The 13,000-nt window shown below is 42.2% G+C and overlaps 1 protein-coding gene across 1 annotated transcript; it reads left to right on the top strand.

Moving 5' to 3' along the window:
- The first annotated feature begins 3,468 nt into the window (after positions 1–3,468).
- LOC132819833 (cystatin-like) lies at positions 3,469–11,147 on the top strand. The gene is made up of 3 exons (XM_060831684.1): positions 3,469–3,741; positions 8,171–8,278; positions 10,866–11,147. Exons 1-3 carry the CDS (start codon positions 3,532–3,534, stop codon positions 10,953–10,955), a joined length of 408 nt encoding a protein of 135 aa, XP_060687667.1. The 5' UTR covers positions 3,469–3,531; the 3' UTR covers positions 10,956–11,147.
- Positions 11,148–13,000: the final 1,853 nt, after the last annotated feature.

Raw genomic sequence — 13,000 nt, 5'->3', positions numbered from 1 at the left:
AACCTGACAGGATCCACCCTCTCCACCCAAGGTCAGTTTGAACTGGTTGCAAATGCTCATTAGTCTGCACATTTTCTGCTCAGAACTACAGACAATGGCAATGTCATCCATGTACAGGGAGGCTATGACTTGTAAGCCTCTGCTGCCTGGTCAGGATTTTGTTAATGTTTTTTTCAATTTCAAAAATATACTTTATTCGATATATTTTGGAGTCTGACACTACTCAACAATCAAACCAAAGGCATATCTTACTTATACAAGATTACAGGATTTCATTAATAGCTTTTTCAACCAGCTCAGCTACCTTCAATCATTTTTGCAGATAAATGCACAGTCAAGTCCCTCTGTTCCTGCACTCCTTTTGTAATGAGGAGATGATCAGATGGACTGAGGAGTGACAGATGGAATTTAATTTAGATAAACATGAAGTGCTGCATTTTGGAAAGGCAAATCAGACCAGGACTTATAAGCTTAATGGTAAGGTTCTGTGGAGTGTTGCTGAACAAAGAGACCTTGGAGTGCAAGTTCATAGTTCCTTGAAAGTGGAGAAGCAGGTAGATGGGATAGTGAAGAATAAATTTGGTATGCTTTCCTTTATTAGTCAGAGCACTGAGTAAGGAGCTGGGAGGTCATATTGTGGCTGTACACGACATTGGTTAGGCCACTTTTGGAATATTGTGTGAGATGCTGGTCTCCCTCCTATTGGAAGGATATTGTGAAACTTGAAAGGGTTCAGAAAAGATTTACAAAGACGTTGCCGGGGTTGGAGGATTTGAGCTAGGGGGGAGAAGCTTGATTAGGCTGGGGCTGTTTTCCCTGTAATGCCAGAGGCTGAGGGATAACCTTATAGAGAATTATAAAATCATGAGGGGCATGTATATGGTAAATAGACAAGGTCTTTTTCCTAGTGTGGGGGAATCCAGAATTAGGCATAGGTTTAGAGTGAGAGGGGAAAAAATTTAAAAGGGTCCTAAGGGGCAATTTTTTCGAGCAGAGGGTGGTGTGTATGTGGAATGGGTTACCAAAGGAAGTGTTGGAGACTAGTAGAATTACAACATTTAAAATGCATTTGGATGGATAAATGAATGGGAAGGATTTAGAGGGATATGTACCAAATGGGACTCGATTAAGTTAGGGTACCTGGTTGACATGGAAGAGTTTGACCAAAGGGTCTGTTTCCATGCTGTAAATCTCTATGACTATGTGCTTTACCTGCTTATTTTCTGGAATGTGGCAGCATTGTTTTTGGGGTTGACTTTACAAACAGCCCCTTCTCTTGGCACAAATGTTCCTGTGATGAACTCCTCATGACATCTCCCCTATCAAACTCAACCCATTCCCAAATCTGATTGCCCCAGTCAACCTATTGTCTCCATCTGCTCCTGCCCCATCAAACTCATCTCCTCATATCTCGACTCTGTCCTGTTCCCCTTGGTTCAGGAACTCCCCATATATGTTTGGGACACCAACCATGCCCTCCACCTCCTCCATGATTTTGGAATCCCTGGACCCCAACACCTCATCTTCACCATGGACATCCAGTCCCTATACATGTCCATCCCCCATGGTGAAGGCCTAACAAGTCCTTTGTTTCTTCCTCTTCTGTCGACCTAACCAGTCTCCTTCCACTGACACACTAATTCAATTGACAGAACTGGTCTTCATCCTCAATAACTTCTTCTTTGAATCCTCCCACTTCCTACAAACAGAAGGGTAGCCATGGGCACTCGCATGGCCTGTCTCTTTGTGGGGTATGTGGAAAAGCCATCTATGCCTGTCTCTTTGTAGGGTATGTGGAACAGACCATCTTTCATAGTTACACCAGCACCATCCCTCACCTTTACCTCCGCTGCATCGATGACTGCATTAGTGCTGCCTTGTGCTCCCAAGAGGAGGTTGAATGGTTCATCAACTTCACCAATACCTTTCACTCTGACCTCAAGTTTACATTGCCAATATTCGACACCTCCCTCTCCTTCCTGTACCTCTCCGTCTCCGGCCACTGACTCAACACAGACATCTATTTCAAACCTACCAACTCCCACAGCTACCTTGACTGCAACCTCCTCCCAACTGCCCCTCCCGGACCCCGTAAAAACACGATCCCTTACTCCCAATTCCTCCACCTCTGCAATTCCGCTCCAGGGCATCCCAGATGACCTTCTATTTCAAAGACTGCAATTTCCTCTCCCACATGACCAATAATGCCCTCCACACATCTCCTCCACTTCCTAACCTCTGCCCCTGAACCCTACCTCTTCAACCACAAGGGTAGAATGTTCCAGTCCTTAGCTCTCACCCCACTAATCTCTAGATACGCCACCATTTCCGCCACCTACACTCAGACCCCACCACCAAGGCTTTATTCCCCCCCACCCCTATTTGCGTTCCGCAGAGACCATTCCCTCCGTCACTCCCTTGTTACTCCCCCACCAACCCATTCTCCACACTTCCTTTGCTGCCACATAAGCTGTAAAACCTGCATCCACAACTGCCCCTCCACCTCCATCCACGGCCCCAAAAGATCTTTTCACAGAAGAGATTTTCCTGCACATCCATCCCCCTTATCTACTGAGTCAGTTGCTCTCAGTGTTGGGGAGATGGGATGTCAACTCATAGAATGTTTCAGAGAGCATCGCTGGGACACATGCACTAAATAACCCTACTGCCCAGTGGCCAACCACTTCAACTCCCTCTCCCATTCCCATTCCCTCATGGACATGCAAATCCTGGGCCTTCTCCACTGTCAAATCAAAGCCACTCGGCAAATGAGACCCTTCAACCACATGGCATCAACATTGACTTCACTAGTTTCCTAAACCTCCCCTGGCCTCCAGCTCATCCCAAATCCAGCCCTTCAACTCAGCACTGTCCTTTTCACTTGTCCATCTTCCTTCCCACCTATGGGATCCACCCTCGCCATGGTCCTATCCTAATTATCCCCCCAATTTGTATCCACCTATCACCATCCCACCCATCTCCACACACCCCCTACCCTCTATTTATCTCTCAGCCTCTTTCCTGATGAAGGGGATTAGGGGCAGTTTGGTGACTGAGTGATTAGCACTGTTGCCTCACAGCACCAGGGACCCAGGTTTGATTCCTGCTTTGGGGGACTGTCTATGTGGAGTTTACACATTCTCCCTGTGTCTGCGTGGGTTTCCTCCCACAGTCCAAGGATGTGCAGGGTCAGGTGAATTGGCCATGTTAAACTGCCCCATAGTGTTAGGCGAATTAGTCAGAGGGTAATGGGTCTGGGTGGGTTACTCTTCGAAGGGTCAGTGTGAACTTGTTGGGCCGAAGGGCCTGTCTCCACACTGTATAGGAAATCTAAACTGAAGGGCTTATGCCCAAACAGACGCTGTCTTACCCGCTGTACTTATCCAGTTAGTTCCGGAAAACGGAAGTCCTACCGGAAACTCGCTGACGATCTCTACCGCAGCATTCGGATTGGTTGTCTGTGAAGTCTCTACTCCCTATAGCGCCCAGCGCGAGGCTGAGCTGACCGTTGGGGGTTTGAAAGGGTGCGACATGTTTTCCTGGCTCGTGCTCTGCGTGTTGCTGGCTGCGCCCGCTCAGGCGTGTGGCTCGCGCCACAAGCTTGTGGGCGCGCCTGAGGATGTGTCCCCGGACGACCCCGAGCTGCAGAAAGCCGTGCACTTCGCCGTGACCGAGTATAACGAGGCGTCCAACGACGTGTTCGCCAGCAAGGTGGTGAGGATCCTGTCGGCCGAGCAGCAGGTAATGAGGGTGGTGGTGAATGCCAAATAGATAGTAGTCCATTTTAATATAAATATCGTTATTAACAAGTAAGGCGCCACAGAAGATCTTAAGACAGATGGCCAAAGCCTTGACTGAAGATGTGAGGTTTTGAGGAGCATCCTGTAGGATGAGAAAAACCTAGAAATGGTTTGGGAGGGAATTCAAGAGCTTAACCCAAACAGCTGAAGGCGGAGGTTTCAATAAAGAATCAATTAAAATTTGGAGATTACAATTTGAAGTGTTGATAGACTGGCTTTAGAAGGTTACAGAAAAGAGACATGAAGGGAACTTGTAAACAAGGGCTATAGAATTTTGACATTGAGGTGTTGTTGCATGAGGAGTGAATGGATAACCAGAAATGTGGGAATGATGCATGCAAGTTAAGATGCATTTAATGGGGATTTTGAATGTGCAGAAGGATAAATGCCTGTACATTAAACCCATGAGAATAGTGGAATCTAGGGGGGGATAAAGTATGAATAAACTGAAAGGTTTGTGTGAAGCTTGTTGGCTCATATAGCAGAGGTTGTGAATGATCTGTCATTTCTCATTTGGTTAGTTACCCATGTTTGAAATGCTAGTCAGTGAACAAGATTTGTGGTAGGGACCAAATTTGTTAGCTTCACTACCAACAAAGTATCTCTTTGAAGTAGTTTGTGCACTGTGGCAACGTGAAATTGATCATTGCAAGATCCAATTAAAAATAAATCTCTTGGTACAAGAATTGCTAACTCCAGCCAAACTTCCCTCTGGAGGTTTCACCATATGACTCCTACTGCCAATTGTCCTGTTAACTAAACAGGATTTTCTCCCCACTGAATTTACAAGATGAGGGGGAAAGATGATTATTTGGTTGCTTGTCGCTGCAGTTGAACTTTCCTTGGATCATCCAGAAGGATGGGCAGGAAAAGCCCATCAGGTCAGGCAGCCTCCACGGAGCAGGAAAATTGACATTTCAGGCATAAGTCTTGATCTGACCTGTGCTTTTCCAGCATCTGTGGTCCTTGCTTCCCCTCCCAGGAGGATGGGCAGCCATATTTGAAAAAATAATTATTGAACAGACCTGGAACATTTGATATAATTAAACACTGGGAGACTTTTTTTTTGCAGCAGTAAACTGGAGAAGGGTTTGTACTATCTTAGCTGAAAATGTGTTGCTGGTTAAAGCACAGCAGGTCAGGCAGCATCCAAGGAACAGGAAATTTGACGTTTTGGGCCAGAGCCCTTCATCAGGAATGGGCTGATTTTCAGCTCTGATCTCCAGCGTCTGCAGACCTCACTTTTTTTACTTTGTACTATCTTATACCAGGTGCAGGGTGGGGTAAAGATCATGAATGACAATTTAGGATAGGACCTGTGATTGAGATATTAAGTTCATAACAGACTGCTTGTGCCCAGAGAGTGTAGAGATGCTGTCAAATTTGCACATTTAGTTCCTTTCGAACTAAATGTGCAAATTCCTTCAATTCCCCTGTTACCGAGTTTAAGCAAAAGCCAAAAAAACTGGCTTTTTTTCAAGTTCTGAGGAAGGGTCAGAGCATCCTAGTGATGTACAGCTCAAACACCCTTCTGTTAAACTTGTCCATGTCAACTAGATATCCTAAACTAATCTAGTCCCATTTGCCAGCACTTGGCCTACATCCCTCTAAACTGGGACAATTGTTTAGCACTCAGTATTGTTGTGAAGTGGACTGGGAGCAGTGTGCAGCAATCAGTATTATTTTAAACTCTTCTCATTCCTATACCCATCCAGATTTTACCAATCTCCCCATTCTCTGGCAACTCATTCCATACACCCTCCACCCCCTGCAAGAAGAAAATGCCTCTTTTTAAGCCTTTCCTTAACCTTAAACCTATGTCTTCTAGTTCTGGACTCTTACCTCCCCAGGGAAAAGACCACGTCTGTTTACCCTATCCATGCCCCTGAATTTTAAAACCTCTAAGGCCACCCTTCAGGCTCTGGCACTCTAGGGAAAACAGACCCTGCCTATTCAACCCCTCCTATAGATCAAATCCTCAAGTCCTTAACACTCTCCCAAACCTCTTCAAATTTCACAATGTCTTCCTGATAGGAGGGAGACAAAATGGCACATGATATGCCAAAAGTGGCCTAACCAATGTCCTGTACAGCCCAGTATGACCTCCCAACTCCTGTACTTGATGGTCTGACCAGTAGTTGGATGATGAGCAATGATGGGAAGTAGATACAATATAGACTCCTAACCGAGCAAGGGGAGACATCAGAACTGAAAAACCGTACAATTGAAGGTGGAATTCCCTTCCAGGTTCGATGATTTTAGATAGAAACAAATTGTGTTTAAGTTTGAATAAGTAACCATAACACTGAGTAATATCAAGTATGTTTCCTTGTAATTGACTTTTTTAAATACTAAAATTAAGTCTTTCACCCATCTGAGGAGGCAGATGAAATGACAAATTTAAAAGGGTCAGTGTTGGTGAGGTGGTAACTTCAATATAGTAAGATGGTATTGTACACCCCTGATGGTTTTTTTTCCCTCTAGAGCTGGTGGACCTGCTACTTAGTTTCACCTTCAAACTGGATTCTCCATGCCCTGTCAATAGAAACTAGTGATTGGCAAGTCTTTTGCCTCTAATCTAAATCCTCAATGCCTTTTGTTCATAGCTTGATAGATCTGTTGCAACAATTTGCCCATATTGTGATCTTGTCCTCCTCCCCTTCTGTTTGTATTAATATTTGTTCCTTGTGTTGTCAGTTCTCAAGACATGAAAGTGGTTTGCATTGTAAGAGGTCATGCAGCCCATTTGTCTTGGTTCTAATTGTTCTATTCTGTTTTGTCCCATAGCCCTGCCATTTAGCTCCCCCTCCAAGTACATGTCCAAAATTCTTTCAAAGTTTAGATATCTGCTCACCAAATTCTCAAACTGTGCATTCAAAAATCGTTTTTTTAAAAAAAAACAAACAAGAAGTTTTGAATCATATTCCTCTTTCTTGCCAGTTAGCTTAAATCTGTGTCCTCAGCGGTTTGTGGGCTCAAGTGTCACTTCAGAGGCTGTGGATGCAACTCCAGACTGACCCCAGTGCAGTTCTGGAAGTGCTGCATGCTTGGAGATGTCAAATTACTGTTGAGGTATTTTACCCAGGCTTAGTTGCATGATAGAACCGATTCATTAATTCACTCTCCCTGGTACAGAGGCTAATATTTATTTGTTATGAAACCCTATTGCAAGTGGCAAAATTATGACCAGATAGTAACTAGCTCTATGTACAGAGGAATCTTGATTATCTGGCATTCAATTAACTGAATTCCGGATTATCCAAACAAGATCACCAAGTCCTGATGTGTGGCTAACTTATCTAGCATTCAACTAACTGAATGAAATACTCCCTGTCAATGTCATTTGGCTAATCAAGGTTCCTCTGTCGTTTTTTTTTGTCATACTTAAGTCCATGACCCTAGTGTTCCTATTCATCCCGCAGTAAATATTGGTAAGAAATAACTAACTTGTTTGACCCAAAGTGCTTTCCACTTCAAAAGTGCTCAAGTGGTTGTAATTATTAAAATATGGCAAATAATAAGCTGAGTAAACTGCCTATTTTACAAATGTTGGCTATGCAGTTACATAGTGGCCAGGGCATGGACTAATTGGATAACTATAGATGTTTTTATGGCCAATTGAGACAGCATTTAGATTTATCTTATCCACAATGCAGGACTTCAGCGCTGCCCTGAAAATTAGCTTCCTTTACATTCAAGTTTTCTAGAGTGGAGCCCAGAATCTGATTGGGGGGAACAGGTGAGGCATTGGGAACGCAAGAGACTAGGGTAACGTGAACTTAATAATTAATGGTAACCTAGCAATCACAATTGAATCTTTGATTTTGTGCTACAAGTTGCACTGTTAACTTTCACTAAATCAGTTTGCAAACTGTGTGTATAGGGAAGCCTATATCTTAATGATCTGAAAGCAGCATTAATTGTGGTAACTGAGGCCATGGGAACCCAAAGTTTAATTTGTGAAGGTTAAATGTAGCTGAAAGGTTAGTTGTCTAATTCAAACTTTGAAAGTTTTCCTAATTCTTTGCCCACTGCTTAATTCAGATTAGTCATAGAATCAGATATACAACATGGAAACAGACCCTTTGGCCCAACTTTACCCAGATTCTAAATAAATCTAGTCCCATTTGCCATCACTGGCCCATATTCCTGTAAACCATTTCTATTCATATACCTATCTAGATGCCTTTTTAAATATTGTAATTGTAGCAGCCTCCACCATTTTCTCTTGCTGGTAATTTTGAGCAGAAATTGTCATGTGGATTTTTTTGTTGCATAAAATGAATCTTATATTTTAGTTGATGCTTCCATGGATTTTTGTTTCTAAACTGGGCTTGATTATTTTAAACATTTGTTTTCTTCCTTTTCAGATTGTTGCTGGGGTGAAGTACACTTTTGAAGTTGAATTGGGGAGAACCCAATGCAAACAAGGACAGGTTCATGATTTGGAAACTTGCAATTTCAGTGAAACACCACATGTAAGGCTTTATGTTCATTTATGATAATAGCACACTTGTGGATTTTGGAATCTAATTAGTAGTCTCTCTATTAATAACTAGAATTAATTGCATCCATTTCAAACAGTCCAAGCTTTATACCATTTCCAATGCAGTCTGAATTCCATTTAAGTCAAATGCTTGTTTTATTTGGATTCTCTTAAACTGAATGAATGGTCTCTGAGCAGAATCTTGGTTGATTTTGGATCACTAACAGAAGCAAAACAAAATACCAGTAATTTGCACAAATCCTGTAAACTTCTCCCAAGTGTTTAGATGGAAGGAGCCTTACCATTTATTTTCTTTTTATATACAGTGTAAGGTGTACACTTTCTTTTTCTTAATATAAGAGCAGGAATTATCCTGGGAAGGGATGTGGAAGGGACGAGAAGGGAATTTGTGCCCTCAATGTAAATAGTCTCAAGCATTACTTGAGGTCAAATTGCAATTTTCAAATTTTTGAAGCTAGCTCTGACTTGAACTTATCTGGTACATTTATGACTTATGAGAGCATGATTATTGATAAGTGCAGGGCAGAAGCGTCTACATTTAAATTGTCTGAAATGACAGGAGATAACAAGGAGGAAAGAAGGTAAAATTGCAAAATTTTCATGGAAACTTCTAATTATTCTGGAGATGTAATTGCTTCTGGCTTGATCTCACTACCTGTAATCCCTACAATTATTTAAACTCTGACCACCTTTTTAGTAAAACACTACTGATGTGTATGAAAAATATCACTGTCCTGAATCTCTTAATGTAGAAAGTGGCAAGTGACTAAAGTTGCTAGTCCATGTTGGAACCCTCAAAGTTGACATGTAAGTGCAGTACTTGCATGGGATATTAACACTTTGAATTGCTGCATTTTCCCATAAAACAGTGGTATTAAGCAGCCACAGCCATGCAGGTTTAGTGCCCTATGCTTACCTGGTCTTTACACAAATTTGGTAATTTTTTTGGGCAAGTATAAAGCCTGCTCATGAGCTAGTATCAAAATGCTTCAGGGAACAGTTTGTTCCACTGCTGAAACAGCTCAGCATCCTCCGAATGCTACTCTTCTTCCTAGCAATGCTCTCCATCCCACAGTCCTAATTGTTTGTTTATACCTCTCTGCACACAAGCAGCACTCAAACCCCTTCACCCAACTAGCCTTCATAACACCTGGATTCTGTCCAGCTGACTTTTGATAGGGTTGTGGGGAGCGAACACTGGAACAGGGAGATGCGTGAGGGTGCAGAGGGGTGTGCATTGTTGTGGGTGTGAGGGAGGCAAGTGAATATTATTGACATAGTGAGGCTATGCATTGTTGGAATTTGACTGGTTCATTTACAAATGGTGCATTGAACTGAATGTGGACTTTAAGTCTTCAGTTCATTATAAATGGGGTTTATCTTCCCTGGAGTTATGCTTGTCATAGACCTGGTTCTGGTAATCATTGGATTCAAAATGGAGCCAGGATTGTAAGATGTAAAGACTCCAGTGTCAAATGATAAGTAAGCAATATAAGTTGCAATTAATACTTTCAAGGACTTTAATTTTCTGGAGGAGTACACTTGGATTTCAGGGGCTCCTTTTTGTTCTGAATTTACATACTAATATTTTATATATTTGTTGACTTGTAGCATATTTCTCTTCACAGAAGCAGAATAATCAACCTTAAAAACCACAACACTTTTTTTTTTAGATATCATGGTATTTAAATTGGTCCAAGATAATAGGCCTAAATTAGCAACAAATGGTCTTTTCAAAAGACTAACATTTGGTATGATAAAAATGTATGCCTCCAAATTCACTTTGCAGACAAGTGAAATCAGCTGAATGGCTGTGTTCATCTCTAAAACAGTAATTACATTTAAAGTAATGCAGTCTGATCTGCTTTTGAGATGCAGGAACATGCAATTTATTATAAAACTTTGCGGTATGAAGTTTATCTAATTGACCTTGTTCATTATAGTGCATCCTTCATATTTGTTCCCTTCCCCATATAGTAACTCTAAGCTCTGCAGTCTTGGAGACTGCACCTTCATTTGCAAGGAATCCATGACTTCAGTGTTGTCAGGTTTCCTGGTTTTCAGTTGGCTGAGTAACCATCTGAAACATTTAAACTGCTCACTCCCCTTTGCAGCCTCCTTCCCCACTCCACTTTCCTTTCTTTTTTTTTTCTCTTTGAGCTTATTCCTCACCACCACCAGGCACCTCTATTGCTCCTGGTCTTGTCAGCCTCACTTCTATCCTCTCCACCCACTGCCTCACTTTTGCTTTCTTATCCAGAAAGATTCAAGTTATTTATTCACAATAAGGTGGCACTATGATCTGAAACTAGCTTGAATTTAACTTGATTTGGGTAATCGCTTATGCAGTGGTCTTTTGTCTTGGAAATGTACTATGTAATCTTAACACTACTAAAGGCAAAATATTTGTTGACTGACTTGTTTTAAGCTCTTGTAACTAATTCCTATGACATCAGTAGAAAGCTTCTGTTTAAACCAACCCTGTTGGATAGTATGTAGCATGATCTAGTGTAACAATGGAATGAATCTAACTTCCAACTATTAATCTAACTTTTCAGAAAACGTTCTGCAAATTTGAGGTTCTTTCAATCGCTTGGCGTGGAGAAACTTCTCTGCAAAGCAAGATGTGCAAACCATCCAGCAACTGAATTTTCTGTGTTGCAGCAAATTAATTTGTATTTGGTTACTAAATGTTTAATATATTCACTGGAAACTCCACTTCTCAGCATCCTAGTAGCAGCTCTAGCCTTTAATTAAATCATGAACATGAATGTTAAATGCCTCACTAACCAAAATTACTGTAGCTTCCACTAAAGCTAATAAAACTATCAAACTCTGAATTACCCGGTAAATGAGGCAGTGGTATTTCTTGACCAACATGAAAGTTCATTAATTCCTACTGTTTAGAAAATTGGCAATACTAGGCTTTTTGTCGTCTGAAGGAATCTTAAGGTCCTCCTTTTTTTCAATGGGCTTCTACTGGATGGAGAAAAATTTACCTTTTTAACGTAGTGTGCAGAAAATATACTTTGATCATATGCTTCAGTTTTTTTGGAAACATATGGAATTGATAAACCACACTATATCCTAGAAACACCAACTCTAGAATGAATTGTTGAAGCTGCTAATACATGGATAAATTTGTAATGTTTCTTATTTCTGATTTGGTTAACTTGTAATTGAATTAAGATGAGTTGATTGTAAATTCATTTGCTGTCTGCAAGTTATTATGGGAACTATAACCAGCATGAATACAACTATTTTGGAATCGCCTATTTACATGGAAGGAAAGCTGATACATCATTGGATGATCATTTTAATGGAGCAAGTATTGTCTGCTGCATTCTCCTTCTATAGTTGAAACATTTTTGGCCTCTTGCCTAATTCCTTCCTTTGTGTCCCTTTCATAGAATCAACCCTTGGGTCCAAGATAAATCACAATGAGGGCCTGTGACACTTTCATTTCAGTTTTCCATATATATATATATATATATATAACGAAAGGGCAAAAGCTATACTGCTACAGCTGAGCTGTATTTAGTACTGTGTTTTTTCAATTCTACCAACACACTTGGCTATACTTTTGTCATAAGTGCCAGGAATGTAGCAGCTGGGCCCGGAGACCACATTCCACATTGCATTTGAATTTTATTGGTGCTGGCCTGTTTGTGTGGTTGCTGTCTGATTATGGATAGAGAGTTCTGGTGATGCATGTTGGGGACTTAAAGAATCTCTAAGTGACCAGTGCGTGCTGTGGCCCAAGAAACAAGAGGGGAAGAAGCACTAGAACTGCCATGAGTTGGGGGAACAGATGACCTCCTTGTTCCAAATTCCTCACTTATCATTAAGATTGAGATACTGGAAGATGGTAGCTTTGCTACCATCAAAATGCCTTCTCTTCTCATTGTGTTGAACTCATCCTGTGAAGCTGGTCCCTCCTAGTTGTTGAGGGTGTTGATAGAGGAGCCCTGCCAATGCCAGGAGAATTGCCACTGCTTAGAGTATGGAGTTGGGATATAGGAAATTAAAGACAGTATCTGAAAAGATCACTCCCTCCATGACTCCCTTGTCAGGTTCACATTTCCCCCAACCTCCACTCCCAGCAACTTCCCCTGCAACTGCAAGAAATGCAAAACTTGCGCCCACACCGTCTCTTTTCCCCCCCCCTTACTTCCCTCCGAGGCCCCAAGGGAGCCTTCCATATCCGCCACAAATTCACCTGCACCTCCCCACACATCATTTACTGCATCCATTGCACCTGATGTGGTGGCCTCTATATTGGGGAGACAGGCTTCCTACTTATGGAATTTTTCAGAGAGCACCTCTGGGACAGAAGGACCAACCAACCCAACCACCCTGTGGCTCAACACTTCAACTCCCCCTCCCACTCCACCAAGAACATGCAGGTCCTTGGACTCCTCCAGCGCCAGACCATAGCAACATGATGGCTGGAGGAAGAGCGCCTCGTCTTCCGCCTAGGAACCCTCCAACCACAAGGGATGAACTCGGATTTCTCCAGTTTCCTCATTTCCTTCCCCCCCCCCCCCCTTGTCTCAGTCAAATCCCTCAAACTCAGCACTGCCTTCCTAACCTGCAATCTTCTTCCTGACCTCTCCGCCCCCACCCCCACTCCGGCCTGTCATCCTCACCTTGACCTCCTTCCACCTATCGCATTTCCAACGCCCCTCCCCCA

Source organism: Hemiscyllium ocellatum, chromosome 10, assembly GCF_020745735.1.
Source record: "Hemiscyllium ocellatum isolate sHemOce1 chromosome 10, sHemOce1.pat.X.cur, whole genome shotgun sequence".
In the NCBI taxonomy this organism is placed as follows: domain Eukaryota; kingdom Metazoa; phylum Chordata; class Chondrichthyes; order Orectolobiformes; family Hemiscylliidae; genus Hemiscyllium; species Hemiscyllium ocellatum.
Note: the sequence above shows the minus strand (reverse complement) of the source record. Positions and strands in the feature narration are given on the sequence as shown.